This window comes from Carya illinoinensis, chromosome 9 (genome assembly GCF_018687715.1).
Source record: "Carya illinoinensis cultivar Pawnee chromosome 9, C.illinoinensisPawnee_v1, whole genome shotgun sequence".
NCBI classification, from domain to species: domain Eukaryota; kingdom Viridiplantae; phylum Streptophyta; class Magnoliopsida; order Fagales; family Juglandaceae; genus Carya; species Carya illinoinensis.
Window position 1 is genome coordinate 3236670 of NC_056760.1, and position 18077 is coordinate 3254746.

The 18077-nt window shown below is 35.2% G+C and overlaps 2 protein-coding genes across 4 annotated transcripts; one reads left to right on the top strand and one right to left on the bottom strand.

The window, feature by feature from the left end:
- Window positions 1-1277: 1277 nt before the first annotated feature.
- On the top strand, window positions 1278-4110 carry LOC122275724 (rhodanese-like domain-containing protein 9, chloroplastic). Of its 3 annotated transcripts, none has more exons than XR_006228677.1 (6): window positions 1279-1717; window positions 2416-2666; window positions 2804-2954; window positions 3200-3352; window positions 3471-3556; window positions 3635-3692. XR_006228677.1 is itself a non-coding variant. In XM_043084927.1 (6 exons), the coding sequence occupies exons 1-6, from the start codon at window positions 1677-1679 to the stop codon at window positions 3896-3898; spliced, it is 705 nt and encodes a 234-aa protein (XP_042940861.1). In that variant the 5' UTR covers window positions 1301-1676; the 3' UTR covers window positions 3899-4110. The 3 variants fall into 3 exon arrangements, 2 of the variants coding, with proteins under 2 accessions (XP_042940862.1, XP_042940861.1); XM_043084927.1 differs by lacking the exon at window positions 3200-3352 and adding an exon at window positions 3828-4110 and having other exon boundaries at window positions 1301-1717; window positions 3635-3739; XM_043084928.1 differs by lacking the exon at window positions 3635-3692 and having other exon boundaries at window positions 1278-1717; window positions 3200-3347; window positions 3471-3548.
- Window positions 4111-4522: 412 nt separating this feature from the next.
- Window positions 4523-13186, bottom strand: LOC122275721 (TBCC domain-containing protein 1-like). Its single transcript, XM_043084924.1, has 9 exons — window positions 12392-13186; window positions 11055-11195; window positions 9830-10210; window positions 8172-8276; window positions 7085-7225; window positions 6465-6668; window positions 6150-6242; window positions 5917-6028; window positions 4523-4913 (listed from the first exon to the last, which is right to left on the bottom strand). Exons 1-9 carry the CDS (start codon window positions 12884-12886, stop codon window positions 4870-4872), a joined length of 1716 nt encoding a protein of 571 aa, XP_042940858.1. The 5' UTR covers window positions 12887-13186; the 3' UTR covers window positions 4523-4869.
- Between the last annotated feature and the right edge of the window lie 4891 nt (window positions 13187-18077).

The window sequence follows — 18077 nt, forward strand, 5'->3', positions numbered from 1 at the left end:
CATCTTGTGCACTATGAGACCAACAAAAGAATAATGATAGATACACAGCTCTATTGCATACATGATTTTATCTCGATAAAGGTGCGATTGCATGATCGATCCAAGCACAAGAATAAGAATAATGATAGATACCCAGCCACGATATTAGAACTAAAAAAAAAAAGAATCGTCCTGATCGCGATGACAATCCCATCCTGAAGTACGAACGATCCAAGCACAAGTAACTGTTTATTCGCCCAGTTTACTGGATCAAAATCAAATAACCCGTCACAAGGCAGAAACATTTAAGCCCTTACCAACAATTTGGCATGAATATTTATATATATATATATATATATATATATCAAAGTAAGTATTAGTATTAATTATGGGTACATACAAAGATGCATCATATACTACAATATTTTGAATACGGACTGTAGAAACTTTCAGAACCCATCGGCTTTATCCAAGAAGCAGAAGGAAAGTGAATAAGATTAAAAAAAAAAAAAAAAACTACAGGCGAGAAAGATTTGAGTTAACGGGAAAGTGCGGAACCAGAATCGGCGCTCGAGCTTCTGTTTCAATCAAATTGTGTCTGAGAGGCTGATTCACTGCACCATGGCCTACCCAATCGATTGACACGCGAGAAGGGCGATAAAAGCAGCAACAGATGGATGATAAGAATCCCATCCTCTCTTTCTATCTTTGATCACTCCCACTCTGGTATTGATGCAAAAACCTGTAACCACTTTCGTATAGAGCCCAATACAGAGTTTGTGGCGAACAACTCTCGCGTTCTCTGATATTCTTTTTCAGTCAATGCTTTTTTGTAAAATGGTTGATGACCGGTAGCTTTTGCATCTTTTTCAGTTTGTTTTCTCTTCAGCCTGCGTTTTCCACCGTGTACATGTAATGAAGCAGAGTTGTGTCACGTCAATTTTGTATCAAAATTTTAAATTGATAGACAGAAATAAAATTATTTATTTATTTATTTATTTTATATTTTTTAAGATTACATAATGATGTTTCGTAGGAGTGAGTCAAGCATCAATATTTTCTACAGAAAAATATTTTAGACATAAAATTTTTTTATAAAAATAAATTTATAAATTAATATAATTTAAAGGGATACTTTACACTATATATTTATTTTAATTAGAATACTTGATAGCTGTCTTCATAAGTCAAGTTCTAAGTTTCCAACCACTTTCATAAATCACAATCAATAACATATATATAATTTTTTAAGCTTTATACGTTACAACGTCTTTGACGATCAAACTGCAGGGTGGGCAATATGTTGCAGTCTAATGTCCTATCAGCTTTGAAAGCTTTTATTTATTTTAACTGAAGATAAACAAGTCTTCGCCTATGTTGCTTGTTCATATCAAATACACAAGAAAGTATTATTCAGAAAAACCGAATTCCAAAACCTAGTAGTACTCGAAAACGCATCTGAACTGATCATGTTGGGGTTTCTATTTATGGGCTGAGGTTTACGGAATCTAGCGGCACTCGAAGAAGCAGAGCGAGGTGACTGGCACCAGAGATTGAAGTAACATATCCAGTCCAGTTATGCATGCCACGTGGCACAAACCCATTGCTCCTCCTAAATTTCTTGGGCCTCTCTGTCTATAATTTGTAAGTTACAGTGCCATTGGGTCCGAGAGAGAAGCGAGGATAAAGCTCTTAGAATGGCAGGCATTGGGTTTTCTTCGGCGCTCTCTGCCACCAGGTAAAATCTCAATCTCATAGCGAATAGCGAATAGTTGTTAATGTATGAATACTCGCATTCATGAGTTCTGGCTTCTTCATTTTTCTTTTTCGTTTTCACTTTTTATATCTCATACTTAGGTTTCAGTTTCTCCTTACAGAAGATAAAGCAATAAAAGGTTACATTTCAAGTTAATTAATGTGAATTCTTTTTCTTATGGAATGAAAAAGAACAATAGATTGAATCTTTATCGACTTGGCCAATTCACCTGAGTTCCTCATTCTTATGGACTTATTGACAAATCACGAATGGTGCATGGGAATCCAAAATTATATTTTAGTTTCTTTAGCTCAGTTTTCTCAGACGTCAACTGAGGGGTACAGAGAAACTTGAGCTTTTTCTAGCCAGATCAAATGCTAAATTTTCTAATCACATAACCATTATAATAACCTAACATTTTTCACGTTATTGCTTAAATTGAGAGAGAGAAGAGCGTGGAAGTTATTGTCTGAGTCTCGGTTGTTTTGCTTTAAAGGAATAACAAATCTATCCGACCTAAGATATATTTATTCATCTCAAGTTATTGAGGGTTTAGTTTGAATCGCCATCTGGGTGAGCTTGCTATGAGATGCTATGTATAATGAACCAAAGCATTCACTTACTAAGACAATGATTGGATCTATGAGTAAGGCAGTAAGGGATCAAGCTTGTGTTTTCAGAAACTTTCAGACATCTTGGTTGGTATCCGAAACTCACAGTCGAAGGACCTTGCCGGGGAAACTAAATCATCGGAAAAATTTGAATGTTAAAGCAGAAGTGAATTATGTGGATGCTGAAGAAGCAAAGAAACTAATAGCAGTCGAGGAGTATGCAATTCTGGATGTGCGGGACAAATCTCAATATGACCGAGCTCATATTAAATCATGCTGTCATGTGCCTCTTTTCATTGAAAACAAAGATGGTGATTTTGGTAAGGTTTCTTCCTATGCTTGTCTGTTGTTGTTAATACATCGTTCACTCTTTATTCTTTCTATATGCCTCCTCAAAAAATTAGACTTTAGTATTTGGGCTCCATAATTTTTCTTTAGCTGGTAAGTTTTGGTGCAGGTACAATTATAAAGAGGACCCTGCACAACAATTTCTCAGGTTTGTTCTTTGGGCTGCCGTTCACTAAACCCAACCCTGATTTTGTGCAATCTATTAAGAGCCAATTTTCGCCTGAAAGTAAACTCGTGCTTGTTTGTCAGGAGGGACTGAGGTTAGTTTCCCAGTTGTCTAAATGTTTTGCTGTGTAGTTTCAGAGAATAGTTCTGATCAGATTTCATTAAGTAGATACAATTTAAGGTGGGAGTTTTCCACAAAAAGTTTTTAATTGCTACTTAGTGGAATAGTAAGACTTTAATTTAGTTTCAAGATGCATGATTGAGACATGCCCTTTGGAGAGGCCAGCCATGAATTTTGAGGCTCTCATAGTACCTTCTTTGTTCTTTCTTCGTAGGTCAGATTGAACTATGAACTTAACTTGAATTGGATTTTTATTCTTTCGTTATGGCATTCAAGCTTGGTGTGGCTCAAACCAATGAACGGCTCTTTCAGATTCTTAAACCACAAACTAGCGAGCTATAGTTGATGTGGTGTAACGAAGAGAGGAGTATGGTAGACATTCAAATAAATTGATACTTCCATTGATGAGATGGCTTTATATCGAGTTATTTTCTGCCTCATCTAGGAACCAAGCCTTTTGACAGGGTTGTGTTTCCTTTTCAATGTCAAGGTCTGTTGCTGCTGCTAACAAGCTAGAGCAAGCTGGTTTTCAAAACATAGCATGCATAACATCGGGGCTTCAATCCGCGAAATCAGGTTAAAATTTCACTACCTTTACCAAACCGGGCTAATCCCGTATGTGTATATAAAGAGAGGAAACAATTTTGTTCGCAGGAACTTTTGATTCTGTCGGAACCACCGAGTTGCAGGATGCAGGCAAAGCTGGATTGATCACTATTCAAGGAAAGATTTCGGCCGTGCTAGGAACAGTCCTTATCTGTGAGTTCTTCAAGAGTCCCTTGGGTTTACTATGCTGATAGAATAGATCTCTTTTTTTTTTTTTTTTAAATATTAAAGCATTGTGCAGGTGCATATCTATTCATCACATTCTTCCCGGAGCAAGCAGAGAAACTATTCCAAATTGCACCAGTGACCTAGTAGGCTTCATAAGGCCAAAAAGAGTTTTGCAGTCTCTCTTATATTTTTAAATTAAATGATTTTGTTGTTTTAATTTGGGAGGAAAGTCCGTTAACCTGTAATAATCGTATTATTTACTACTCGTAGAAAGCCTTTCAAGCGAAGTCCTTTCTGATTGATTATACGATACTAATATTCGTATTTGAATCAAAGTGAGCTGAAATTTCATGAAACTCTGCCGATACGCGTGCAGTTGTTTTTCTTAAGTCAAATACATGCCATGCCATGCATGCGTTGGTTATCATATGAACTTTGGAAGGTAGATAGGTTCCAAGTTTAACATGGAGATTCGAGAGTCGCGTTTTGCTCTATGTAGTCAGGCATGAAAAATAAGATCCGTGAGATTGGAAACTGAACAGAATCAATTATATAAAAGCCAACAAAATCTTCAATATTAGAATGCTCTTATTAAAGGCTAAAGCCATCATCTCAAATCATAAAAACAAACCCCCTACCCACCCACACACAAAAACACCTTTTTCCTTCGTTCTATGATTAATTAAACCCGATTTGACATGCAGCAAACTCTTTTTCAAATTCCTCAGCAAATTCACTCGGGAAAATGGAAATGGTAAACTCACAACAAACGGTCAAAACTTTTGAAAGCTTAAGAGAAATTCAGCATGCTAGACCAAGAGGAGAAAGAAAAAAAAAAACTGTGAACCTTGTTAACAAAATATTACAGCCAGATTTACCTTTTATTCAAAAATTAAATATTACAATGAGATTAGGAAATGTTTCGTGAATTTCACTCTGTGCACCACTATCAAATGAATATATAGCTTTGCCGTTCTGCAGTAAATCGGGTTGACTCTCAGCTGCCTCAAGTACCACCAGGAGTGGCAATGTGAACTTGGTGACGTTTGAAAAAGAAAACCAGAGAACTTACTTCTGTACCATCCCTAATTGTGCCATTTTATTATAACGATCTATCAGTCGCCTTGTAGGCAGTAAAGCTGACGGACGTTTCCCGAAGCTGTGCCAATCATAAGAGAACATGATTCAACCTCATTTAAATGATATATGGGACTGTTCAGAACAAGAAAAAAAATCTACATATTATAAACTCATTATTTTTATTATTATTGGCAAAGACACCTATGTCACAAAAATAACAAGACTGCAGCCAACACAATCTTGTATGCTAGAAATTGAACGATGATTGAAAAAAAAAATCTAGAATCTGGAGTCTTGAGGATTCTGTAAAACCATTTTTTCACAAGTGAAAAACCCAAAAAAATAATCCACCAAAAGATCAGGCCACCACCTAACGAACCAGCACACCTGGTGCAACCAACCCATCTGAGTTAAGTCTGTTTCCAAGCAACAGCAGAACCCAAAGCTAACTAGCATCTGACATTTTGCAAACCCAAAGCTATCTATCTTCTCATTCGCATTAGCTAAAGAAAAACAAGCCCAAGAAAAATGGAAAGAGACAAAGATAGACCAATTTCCATTATTAAAACTCCATAACAGAGGTATTCGAAAGTTGAGTAAGACATAAAGCTCAATGGTCCAAAATTTCCAACAATGTAGTGAGTGATGTGATGTTTCAATATCACTTGCTCTCACGTATGTTTCTTCACGACCCAAACAGAAGCAAACCATTTTAAGTTTGGGTTTTTTGCTAATTTATTTGTAATAAACATTGTAACATTAATGCTCAAACACAAGGCAACTATAACAATCCTAATGACAAATGTGGATAGCAAGCCAGAAAGAAATCCTAAACGATTTTTCACACAAGCGGTAAAATGATTTTGAAAGCTGCCTCAACCAAAGATCTAACTCAATAAAATTATAACTTATATAAAACGTTTTTACATTGCCAAAGAAATAAAAAGTGACTAGTAGAATTCTGTGCATGAATAGGGATGCACATGACTAGTAGAATTCTGGTCCATATGCATATAACTTTCCAGCAGATTATAGACTCAGTACCTCAATAAAACAAAAACAGATGAAAGAGAAATCATTACCATATAACCAGTCTTTGAAATAAACATGGAGTGCAGAAGATAACTCCCGTTTCCGATTTTCTTCAAGCGGTGCTTCCCTCAATAGTTTTTTTATCTCCCCTAAATTCTTTTGCTGGAAAAATAATCATGTAGTTCAAACCAAATCAAGAGACCCTATTGTATAACAGTACTTTTGTACACGACAAGCCTGGGTAATATAATAACAATGAAGCATCTCAGTTCAGTGGACATACATTTCTCTGCTGAGCCATCAAATAAACATCCGGTAATGGAAATGGGTTGCCTTTTGTAGATCCAGAGGACTCACCTCCAAACCAGTCCGGAATCTGTGCATCAAGGGAAAAAAAGGGATATACACAGCCAATAAGTCAAAGAAGAGGAAATCGAACCTGCCGAATCTCCCCCCACACACCAAGAAATTCATATAATGACCATGCCCAGAAAACTAGGTAGCAGCCTCCATACACTACTTAATTACTCACAACACCACCAACAAACGTAGCACCAAAAAAAAACTCCTACCAAGTTAGCACAAGTACAAAATATACCAAAAAATTTGTGAACTGATCAGGGTCCAGGCGGATAGCTGACTCGGCCTGCACATCAGAGACACCTGCAGGATGAGATAATGAATCGTGTGGATCAACCACTCCTAGTGTCAGGGGTTCGTCCCATCTATTAATTGTAGCCTCAACACCAACGTCATTCATGTGCTCCTCCAACTGGGCGTAAAATGTATTGTATGGTGCCACCTAAAAAATTGGCGCAATGAAAAGTATTTCTGAAAATGTTAAACAATATAGATAAAAACACTGTAAATGATGCTACTTATCAAAATGCTTCAGAGGATACAGGAGGAAACTTGGGCTGGGTCTTATTCATGTTTTGAACAGTGACAGTATTTCATTTAAAATCAAATTGGCATTGGAGCTTTACAGACGACGAAAGAATGACTGCATAATTACTTCTTTTTTTATATAGGTAAGAATGACCACATAATTGCAAACTCAATATTTTCAAATTTGACAATTATGATAGACTTGATGCATAACCACAATTGAGTAACCTTCATTAATTGTATATTACTACGTAAATATAACATTATAGCCAATCTGTGCTGGCTAGCAACTTCATTGGGGAATTGAAGTAAATAGTTCGAGACAACCACCTGCAGTTTATGGTTATCACCAACAATAAGTGGTCGCTGGTTTACACCCAAAAAGAACACACATTCTCTGCAGTTGGCTATGCAGATTCGCTTTGCTGCTGTAATCACATGAACTCGTTCACAATGCTCAACCCTTACAGCCTGTAAAAGCCAATCATTTACAATGCATCCATGTCAGTTTCCATTTGGATGATGTTTTCTGTTAATAATTAATGAGTCGAAGTGAGTAAAAAATTAGTGGCACATCTGTTGATTACCAAGTTGATCACTTTACATAAGCGTGCATTATATGCCAGGTATGTTAACATTGAGGTAAAATGGGTGGTTCACAAAGCTACGAGTACAGACAAGCAAGATTGGTTCAACCCAGGATACCTATTATAGGGCAAGCGACACAAGAAAACAAGTACTGAATAATGGATAACATCCTGCAGGGCAGTTTTGAGTGAAAAAACCTTTCTAATCTCAAAGAACCAAGGTTAAATGATCACATGATGGATAATTAAGTTGTTGGATATTTAATGTCATCTGACTTGATGGGTCACTTTAATATTGAGCATCCTTTGATGACCATCGACACTGGTCTTTGTGAAAATTCCTTCTCTGTAAAGCGACCGTGTCTGACATACAAAATTAAAGAACTCACCCTATCATATTTTTCATAGCTACAAGTTCATACTCCTGAAAATTCACAGGGATTAAAAATACACCTGTATGGTATTGACAACATTAGTGTACCACACTCCAGCTAATTATAGGCACCAGTATATATCGTTCTTCCTTCTCAACTACTAAATCGATGTTTTTGGGAATATTTTTCAATGGTGATTAATTGATCATAAGGTGCCAAAGAGAGTGACCTAATGCAAACAAGAAAGTATATACAAAACACAAACCCAAAATGAGCTAGCATGCACTAGGCTTCAAAAATTCACTGTAGACGAAAATTTAAAAAAGAAAAAACGCTTAGTTGAATTGAAAAATAATAATAACAATAATAACGATAATAATAATAAGATAACAAAGCACCAAGCAAACCATAAACATGTCGTAGTAAAATAGAATGTACTAAAATCTTGATTTTTACCTTCCCAACTGCTCCAATAACTATAGTGGTATCAGAGCATCCATAAATGGTGGCGTATCTCAAAGGTGCTAAGATGTAAATGACAGAATCATGACAATTTAGGACCTGCAATAGCATAATACCATGTTAAAAGCAGGCCAATACAGAATGACTTTTGAGGAATGAAAACGCGAGTTTATTATCACACTCAATATGTGCAGAGCATGCCAGACGACATGTTGGCTTAAACAAAACATGAGTGATGGAGATCTCCTAACATAGGCTGTAATAAATTTTATATTAAAGCTTATTCTGAGTTTTAGATATCAACTGTACTGCTTAAATCCCAGAAAGCTCAGATATCATTAGAATGAACAGTGTGGTGTTGAACTACTAGTAGTAAGAATAGAAGCTCTACCAAGTAAATAATGCAGGAAGGCCCATAAGGTTCGTGTCATGGTCTCACTTTTTTTTCCATGTAAAAAATGATAGCCACCTAGATAAAGACACCCGGAAGTTTGGAGCTGAGAAAGATTTTTTGTTCTAAATTATAGAGAACATTAGCCAGAAGATATCCTGATGCAGCAGAGCACAATTGGACGGAAAAGTAATATCCTCCTTTGAAACCTAATGCCAAAGTCATAGGCTCTAACAACATTCATTGAAAAACAAAAACAAAAAAGACCTTCCGAATCCCACAAAAACTCTCCAAGGCTATTAATTAGGCCCTAAGTAACTATGGTGAATATTTTGAACATTGAAAGAACTACATTATTTTTATGGATCAAGATCCCCTTTAGAATGCAGCATTTAAAATTCAAAGTTCTTGCCCGAACACAAGGGCCTCCTGTGGGAGAAAAATAGACACATCAAGTAGGTTCTACACCATTTATTGATCATTTAATGCTACACAAAATATTTATACGGGCAGCAACAAATATTGTAGGGGCCACTTAATGTGTCTTTCTCTTTCTATCACTTGAGGCCCTCAAGTTCGGGCAAGAACTTGAGGGAATCTTTTTCCATTTTTTACAGGTAAAGTTGCCAGTTCAACGTATTGCATAAAAGATGATATTAAACATGCATCAAACAGGAAAAAAAAAACGAACAGACAACTGAAAGAAACTAATGGAAGTGCAGTTTGTAGGTTGATTCATTGGGGATCCTAAAAGTCAATCCAATCCAGCCCAGGAAGCTATACCAGTAACGCCTTCTTAATCTACTATTAGTTATGATACCCAGATATCAGTCTAAATGTAAATACCAAAAAATCTTAAATTATATTCATATTCAAATTAACTTCCAGATCTGCTCTGTGGATGTCAACAGAACCTAAAAGCAAGGATCTAACATCAAGTTTTTCTAAATTCAAAAAAAAAAAAAAAAGTCACGAGGCAATTTCCAAAGATATTATAATTTCTTTTTTTTTTTTTATAGGTAATTTCCAAGGATATTATAATCATGAGGCAATTTCCAAGGATATTATAATTTCATTTTACATAGTATCATAAACCAACTACGCATTAAAACTCCAGAAACTAATCAGAATGGATCTACCTCACTCCAAGTCCAGTCATCAACCATCAGATCTCATACTTCAATCTGCTAATAGGCAATGACAAGTAACATTTTCATGCCTAAATTACACCTAAGGAAAGACAGACGTGTGCAATACAAACCTTCACAGAAGAACCTTTAAGATCAGATGCTTGCTTTACAAGTGATGATTTGGAGATCCCTTCAATAAAACTAGAACCTCTAGCACTTGGTGAGGCCTTGATTGAAGTTGTGCAGGCATCGGCCATAGCAACATCCTGATCAGAGGCACCCGCTGGGCCATTTTCTTTAAGAGAAGCTCTTTCTGAAATATGTTCTAAAGAAGAAGCTATATTCTGTAGAAGCCAATCATGAACTTGTGCTGCAGGAACGGGGACAGCAGGCATATCGGGATCTGAGTTTGCAAAAAATGGAGCATGTTGACTCAACTGAGTTCCTCCAGATCCCTTATCATCAAATTGAATCAGAAACCCAAGGTGCTCAAATCTCTCCATAGTCAAAACCTACAAAAATAGACTTAATTAGCAAGGCCAGAGAAATGCTAACATTCAGTCATATTATAAGTGCAAAGAGACAAATAACAAGAATAATTAGCAAGTGAAAGCTATGACTAAAAAAAGTTAGTGAATGCCAAGTCGAATAACCTGAAATAGTTGGACTTGGGAATCAAAAATAAAAATAACTCCATATGTTTAATTTTTTTCAGTAACAGGAAAAGTAATGGTTCTGCAGCTTCCACTCACACAAAGCATTGACCAAACTCTACATATAAACATTTAGAAGCATAAAAATTGGCAACAAAACCTGTGGTGTTGGGCAATGCCTATTTCATTCAAATTAATAATGTTATTTTTACCCATCAAACAAACAAAACAAAACCTATGATGCCAAAGTGCAGCTAAGTAATGGCCCACGTGCTTGCACCTTATGTTAAGTACAGAAAATTCAACTACAGTATTGAGCCAGTCCATGAGATTCATGTTTAAGATGATATCATGAAAACTAGACGGATAAAATGAAATAAGAAACCATGAGCTTCTAATGTATTTTATGGGAGGCCTAGGATTCAGAACTCCTGTAGCACTGAGACTCCAAGCATCATTGATACCAATTCAGCCGGAACCAACAGCGGTATTAAGTGATAGACAGGGATCAGGTCTGAAACAGGCACAAAGTTTTTTTTCTAATTGGATGAAAAAATTTAAAACAAAAAATGCTAGCACTAACTTCTTCATCTAAGAGGGTATGAAATATTGAACTAAACAGAAGAAGAAAATAAAAAACAATGAAAAAGAAGTATAAAGGCTCCACCAAACTGAAAATGAAAAAGAGCAGCTGTTTACAAACCAGGGATTCTTCGCCATCCCCTTCCACAGGCTCTGCTAAGAGAGAGAGGATGTTAGCCAAGTGCTTTTGTAGATACGATAACTGATGAGCCTCTTCATCAGCTTGTGATGGCATTAACCGACGGCTGTTGCTACGTACAAGCTGTCATATGCTTTAGACAAAGTCAATAAAAATTGAAACATGACTAAATCAAAGTTTCTAGAGAAAATTTACCCTGTTCTTTCAATAAGGTCTTAGTATGCTTTAGACAAAGTCAATAAAAATTGAAACATGACTAAATCAAAGTTTCTAGAGAAAATTTACCCTGTTCTTTCAATAAGGTCTTAGTTGAAATTTCTGACAACTAATAGGAAAGCAAAAGAAAGAGAGGGGGGGGGGGGGGGGGGGGGAGTGAAATCCTGCATATTAAAAAATTCAGACAAGGTTTTATGCTAAACAGGACAAATTAAAAATTTAGGCTCTTCATTCATATCAATCCACGCAGTTTGGGTTAAATCATATCAATCCCCTTGGAAGCAGTCCACGAATCAAAGGTTGCACAAAACTGGAATATGATTGGGGTCAATGAATTGTGTCGCTGCCATAGAAATTCTAGTAAATGCATCCTAAAAGTTAAGCTTGGAAAGTCCATATACAGTGATTGACAATTAGTTACTCGGGAGTTCTACTATACACGAGACAGGTTCAACAGACATGTTGAAAAAAACACTTGAGTTTTTTGTTTGGGAAGAAAAATGCAATACATATAACATTTTTTATGATATGGAACCTGGCCAAGCAGGGCCCTTTGGACCCACCCTGGGAGTAAACCTAGGATACACGACCCCACCCGCCAAGGTGGCTGAGTCCATTTTGAAATTATTTTAAGACTACCTAAGAAATAAGTTCAATGTACCATTTTTACGGACCAAGGTGCATCAATTCAAGAAGCTCCTTTTGAATCGAATTCACAAAAATAAAATTATAACTACATTTCAGAAACATTGGACAACAAGAGATATAAATATTCGATTCAAAAAAGCTCAATGAAAAAGTTACTACGCTGCATAGTAATAATTCACCAAACTACCCATCAAAAAAATAATGCACCGAATTCCACTTTCAAAAAAGAAAAAAAAAAAAAGGAAGAAGAAGAATATAAATAAACCGAATTCCTCCCGAATAACAATGTAACACCAAGATCAATAAACCAATTGATTGCAAAATCCTCGCAATTAATTTACATCCAAATCCACATGTATAAATAAAGTTTCTCCAGAACGTAATGAAAAAGGGATTATGCATTTCGAATTCGAACCCACATTGTAAAAGAAATCCAGAGCAATTAAAAAAATCACCTGGAGTGGCGACAATGCGGACAAGTAGCCATCAAATGCGGAGGTGGAGGGCCAGACATCGGCGACGGCGGCTGAGTCCTTGTGCGTTCTCGGGAGCAGCTTCTTGTAGGACTGGATGTAGAGGAAGAGGAGCAGATCGTGGACATCAGCGGCCACGGAGTCAATATCGTCGGGTTTAGAGCTGACGAGCGGATCGGAGTCGGAGTGGAGGACGGAAGCGAGGGTGTCGAGGACGAGGCGGGCGTGGTCCAGGGAGATCTGGAGGGACTCGGAGAGGCAGGCAGAGTCGACCCGGCGAGTGGTGTCGGAGGATGAGAGGAGGGATTGCTTAAGGGGAATTAGGGATTGGGTAGGGTCGGTGAAGACGAGCTTGGGAATTGGGAGGAGGCCATGCTCGAATGGCTCCCGCCTAGGGTGGAGAAGAGATAGAGGGTTGGGGCTCGGTTCTTTGGCCGAATTCGACGAAGATGTTGATGTTTCAATGGGGTCGCTCATGGCGCAGACAAAGAAAGAGAATCTTTAGCGGAGAGAGAGGTTGCAGATCTTTGAGGAATACAGTGAGAGAAAGAGAGGAAGGGCGGTAGGGATCAGATGTGTGGAAATTGAGGGAGAAGAGACTGCGTGGGCGTGTGTTATTGGATGGTGGGAATGGGAGCTAAACCAGAAGCAGCGAGGCCGAACTCAATTAATGCAATGTGAATGTACCAGAAGACGAGCTTAAAATGTTCATCTCTCCAGTTTATTGTTACTCAGAAAAATACCGAAATTTAAAAGAATATAACTAAAATCTTACAAGGCAACTCTCCCTGTGTGTGTTTCAGAATGAGCATGTCATGGACTGAAAAATCTTCGTCTACTTAACACAGTATATCATAAGGACCCTTAAAAACGTCTGTTTATGAACATTTATAAAATACATATTATTTATTATGCATTAAATATTATTAATTAAATAACAAATTAAAATAATTTTTCAATCATTTAATAGAAACTAATATAATAGGGTGATAAATAAATTTATCTTTTATATTTTAAATAATTCTGTATATCAGCTAATTAAAATGTATCACACAGTGTTGAAGTAATAACATATACCATGTCTTCTGAAAAACATTTCAATTATAACATTCCGTTCCCATAGAGGGACGGGAACCTTTGTTTTGGAACCCCCAAAGTATGTGTACAGTGTTATATCCAGTACTAAGTTCGATCAAATGACATAAGACCTTATTCCTAAACGAGAATACAAGTTTGAACCATACAAGAACTTAGGGTCTTATTTGAATAATCATTTAATTATTATAATTTTTTAAAATTTTTAAATAAAATATAATAAATTATTTAATTTTTTTTAATTTTAAAATAAAATAATATTAAAAATATATTTTTTAATAATATTTTATTTAATTTTCAATTATCATCCTTACCTTATTTTAATTCAACTCATTATTCAAAAATCTTAATCTGGATTAGTAAATGGAGAGGTTGCAGCTACACGACCCACTCTTTAACGGGCCTTTACTTTTTCGAGTAGGAAGCACAGTGCCCATCCAACAAATAAAAACAAGGTGACTTCGATCTCTTCTCGTGGGCACCATCCTCAGAGCTAAAGCTACAGCATTTCGGTACGTGGAGCCAAAGATCACGATTATGTTACTTTCAGCTGCTTTTACCTTCCTCCTACGATAAAAGGTGTGACCCTGTATGAAGTAGTACTACTTACTGATCCTTAATTGTTTTTTCCTTCCAATGATATGAATTTCGGACCTCCTGGGATTATCCTACTTTTTTTTTTTTTTTATATTACTCGTAATTTCACACCATATATTATACATATTTTAATTTTTTTATTCATATTAAATTAATTTAATATTTTACTTATTATCCATATATTATATATTATGAAAAAAATAATAATTATTTTGATACCCACGACACTAATATAATTTTTTTTTCACATGTGTACGCGTTACTTTTCACTTTTTGGGAGGGGATGAGGTTTGAGAATAGTAAAATTCTATTTATAAGCTTCATATATTATATACTATTTTTTTTTTATTTTTTAGTTTTTTTTTCTTATCAAATATATAGTATATAGATAATTAGTAAAATAATTTAATTATTTTAAGACGAATAAAATTAAATAAAATTTTAAAAAATAAAAAAATAAAAAATTATATGGTGTGTACTGTATGAAGCTAATGCATTGACAACCAGCTCAATTGGATAAAAATAAGAAACAAAAACTCAAAAGCCATTGTCATTTGTGTGATTGCCATTTTCCCATGCCAATATGCCCTTAAAGCTACTAGTTATTCTGCTCAATGCAAATTTAGGATATAATGTTTCATACTAATTTATTTATGGTATCCGAGTGTTATAGTCACAAAAATATTTTATAAAAATAAATTTATAAATCGACATGATTTTATCTAATACGTTAAATTTATTTTATAATAAAAATAATTTTATAATCTTATCACTTTAGTTTATAATTTTTTTTTTTATAAAATATTTTTATTATTAAAGTATTTCTCGTCACTTACTTTATTCTATTAGTCTTGTCAAAATTTATTCATTTGGGAATTCCTTCTCTCCTACCCCCGTTTTTTCATTCTAATTAGCAGCATGATATGTTGTTAAAGGAAGGGCTTATGATAATAGTTAGGAAAATTCTAGTCTGTTTTGTTTTTTTTTTTTTACTTAATAATTAAGAAAGTAGTTTTAATAATATTGTGATTTTTTAAAAAACCAATGAGAGCCTCCAATGGTGGCGGTAGCCGGTAGAGCCAGTACCCTAATAGTTAACTCTTCATCATACCTTGCCAAATTACTCAAGTTTCCATTATTGTACCCAAAGTATCGTAAACTCTAAACACTAATCAAGTGGAGATTGGAAGCAACTCATTGGTACTTTAACTTTATCGATATTTCATAGCCTTAATAATTGGACCAATAAAGGTGACAACTAAGTGCTACCATCTTTTTTCCTTTTTCTTGTTTTTTTTTTCAAAAAAAGAAAAAAAAGGTCAGAGTTTAACATCAGACAGTCGTGATCATCATGTGCATTGTTCTAAAGTCCAACAGGATTCATTTAAAAATAAATCGGAGCTGCAAAATTAGCAATCAAAGGGATCAGCGTGCGGACGAATTATGAGAGGAAAATAACGTACAACAACCTCTAACATCTCATCCACCCTTCCAATTTGTAGTCGCAAAGTATATATCCATAATTGCATTTATAACCAAACATGCATTTGAAGATTCCTCCAGTGAATTATATAGGAATACTCGAAAAGACAATATCACCATGCTTTTGATTTCCTTTTTTTAATATTGGCAGAGAAAAGATGTAAAGGATATTCAAAAAATTAAGAACGTATATTCTTCCAGTTTTTTTTTTTTTTTTAATTTTTAATTTCCTTTCATGGAGATTTTAATCACCTTTTTTTTTCTTTTTTTTTTTTTGGTATTATGGAGTTTTTACTTCTAGACAGTACCAAGCCTATACAAATATTAAAAACCTGTTTTGAAGTTACTATATATATATATATTATATTCTCTATATTTTATTTTTATCATGCTAATGCGATTCTAGTTATTATAAATTTTTAATTAATTTATTTATTTATTTTAACATAATACTACTACCTAAAGTTCTATCTATTACGTCGAGAACTGTCTCGGAGTAAATCGAAGGCCCGTCTGCTGCGTTTTTACATATCATTTATCGATTGGGATTATTCATTCGAGCTAGGTAGACGTTGCCCGACGAAAGCAAAGCAAGGAATATCTGACCACGAAAGACACATGCAAAGGACAAGTCCTTCTGTCTTCGTACATGAATATACTCTCATCAGTCATCACCCCTCACCTCTTCTATTTTCCGTGTAACCGTGCTCGAAGAAAGCCACGTGCAGCTCTACACAGAGGCTATCCACTCTAAGAATTCGGCTGGAGGCAAGTGTCGGCCAGACGCCAGACGAGTGGAAAGTACACAATTGCGCATGTTTCAATTGGGATGTACTGCAGAGAGAACACCGAGAAGACAACTATGGTAATTATTTTTATCATAAATAACTAATCACATATAAATATTTCGGCTAAAATGTTATAAAGTTAGAACCAACGTTAACGTCTCTGTATCAATTCCACAAAATATAAAATTCTAAAGACGCTCCTTCAAATAAGTAGGAGGAGTCTATTAAATCAGAAAAAATATAGTTGCAAGCATAATTGTGTACTAATCTGTGCACCAATATGATATGATTGGTCAAAAAGTAAATTTTATTAAAAACAGTATTAATTTAAAATTTAAATATGAATAAATCAGTATTAGTACACAGATTAGTGCACGACTGTGCTTGTATATAGCAAAACTCATTAAATCACTAGTTCTACGTACAGTCACTTGGTGCAGCCAGTGCGAAGTCGATGATGTTGTGTCAGCTGAAAAAAATAAAAATAAAATAACCCAAATGTGCGGAATAAGAAAAAAGAAAGATCAAAATAGAGCTTTGGATTCGTCTAGCTTTTACGTGGGTTTGTTCCTCGTGTTTGATTATCTGGATCCTGCATGTATTTCTTCATCTTCGTGGTCGTTTGAGCTGGTTCTATCATTTTACTAGCATAGAAGAAGAAAAGAAAAGCACCAGAAACTTAAATAAGAAAAAAAGAAAAAACTCACTAAAAGTTTGAAACAGAGTTTGACATTGTGCTTCTAAATCGTCCTATTCGTCTAGGACAATGGGTCTTTATTTTTGTGATTGTTTTCATGCTGGTCTTCTCTGTCGGTAGCTTCATCAGACATTAGTAAAGTTTTTTCTTTTCTAAGTCTGTATTTTTGTTTCTTCTTGTTAGATTCAATTATTATTATTATTATTATTATTATTATTATTATTTGTTTTATGAGTCTACTTGCTTTCATCTTTTTTAAAAGATTGTGCAGTATGCTGGCCACTAGACATGTCTAGTCATAGGTATCCTAACTAAAGACATGTTGCATTTAAAACGTGTCAGTAGACATGAACACACGATAATGTATCTTTGAGACGACACGACTTTAGTATGGCACTGTATTGTAGCAACAGAGGTGAGTCAGGTTTGACCCGAGCACTACCTGACACCCTACGATCTTCCTCGATAATAGAGTTCGAGTCAGGTATAAATACTCGAATCCATTCATGAGAGGGAGGGAATTCTTTTATCTTCACTTAAACACTTCATTTATCTTAAAACTTTCAACTGACTTTAGTATAAGAAGATTCACGAATTCTACCTTAGTCCACTCCTTGCAAGCCCCCCAACGATGGATTTTGTGGAATTGCTTGGACTGCAAAATACGACATCAATAATCTCAACACGTTGCACACCCAACCTCAACGCCCTTTGGGCTTCGCACAATATGGCCAAATTAATCCATCAATTTTTACATGCCATTAAGTGAAGGGGTAAAATCGGTGTCCAAACATGGTAAATGACTCGACAATAACATGCCCACTTGGAAATCTACAAACGATCAGAAGTTTTTATAGTTTTAAAATTTAAACCTGTAACAAAATATAGGAGTTACTTGATGATCTATTTTTCCATTCTACTAATTTTATAAATATTAGTAATTATAATTATTTTTTAAAAATAATTTAATATTTATTATTTAAATAATATATCTAGCAAAAAAACATTT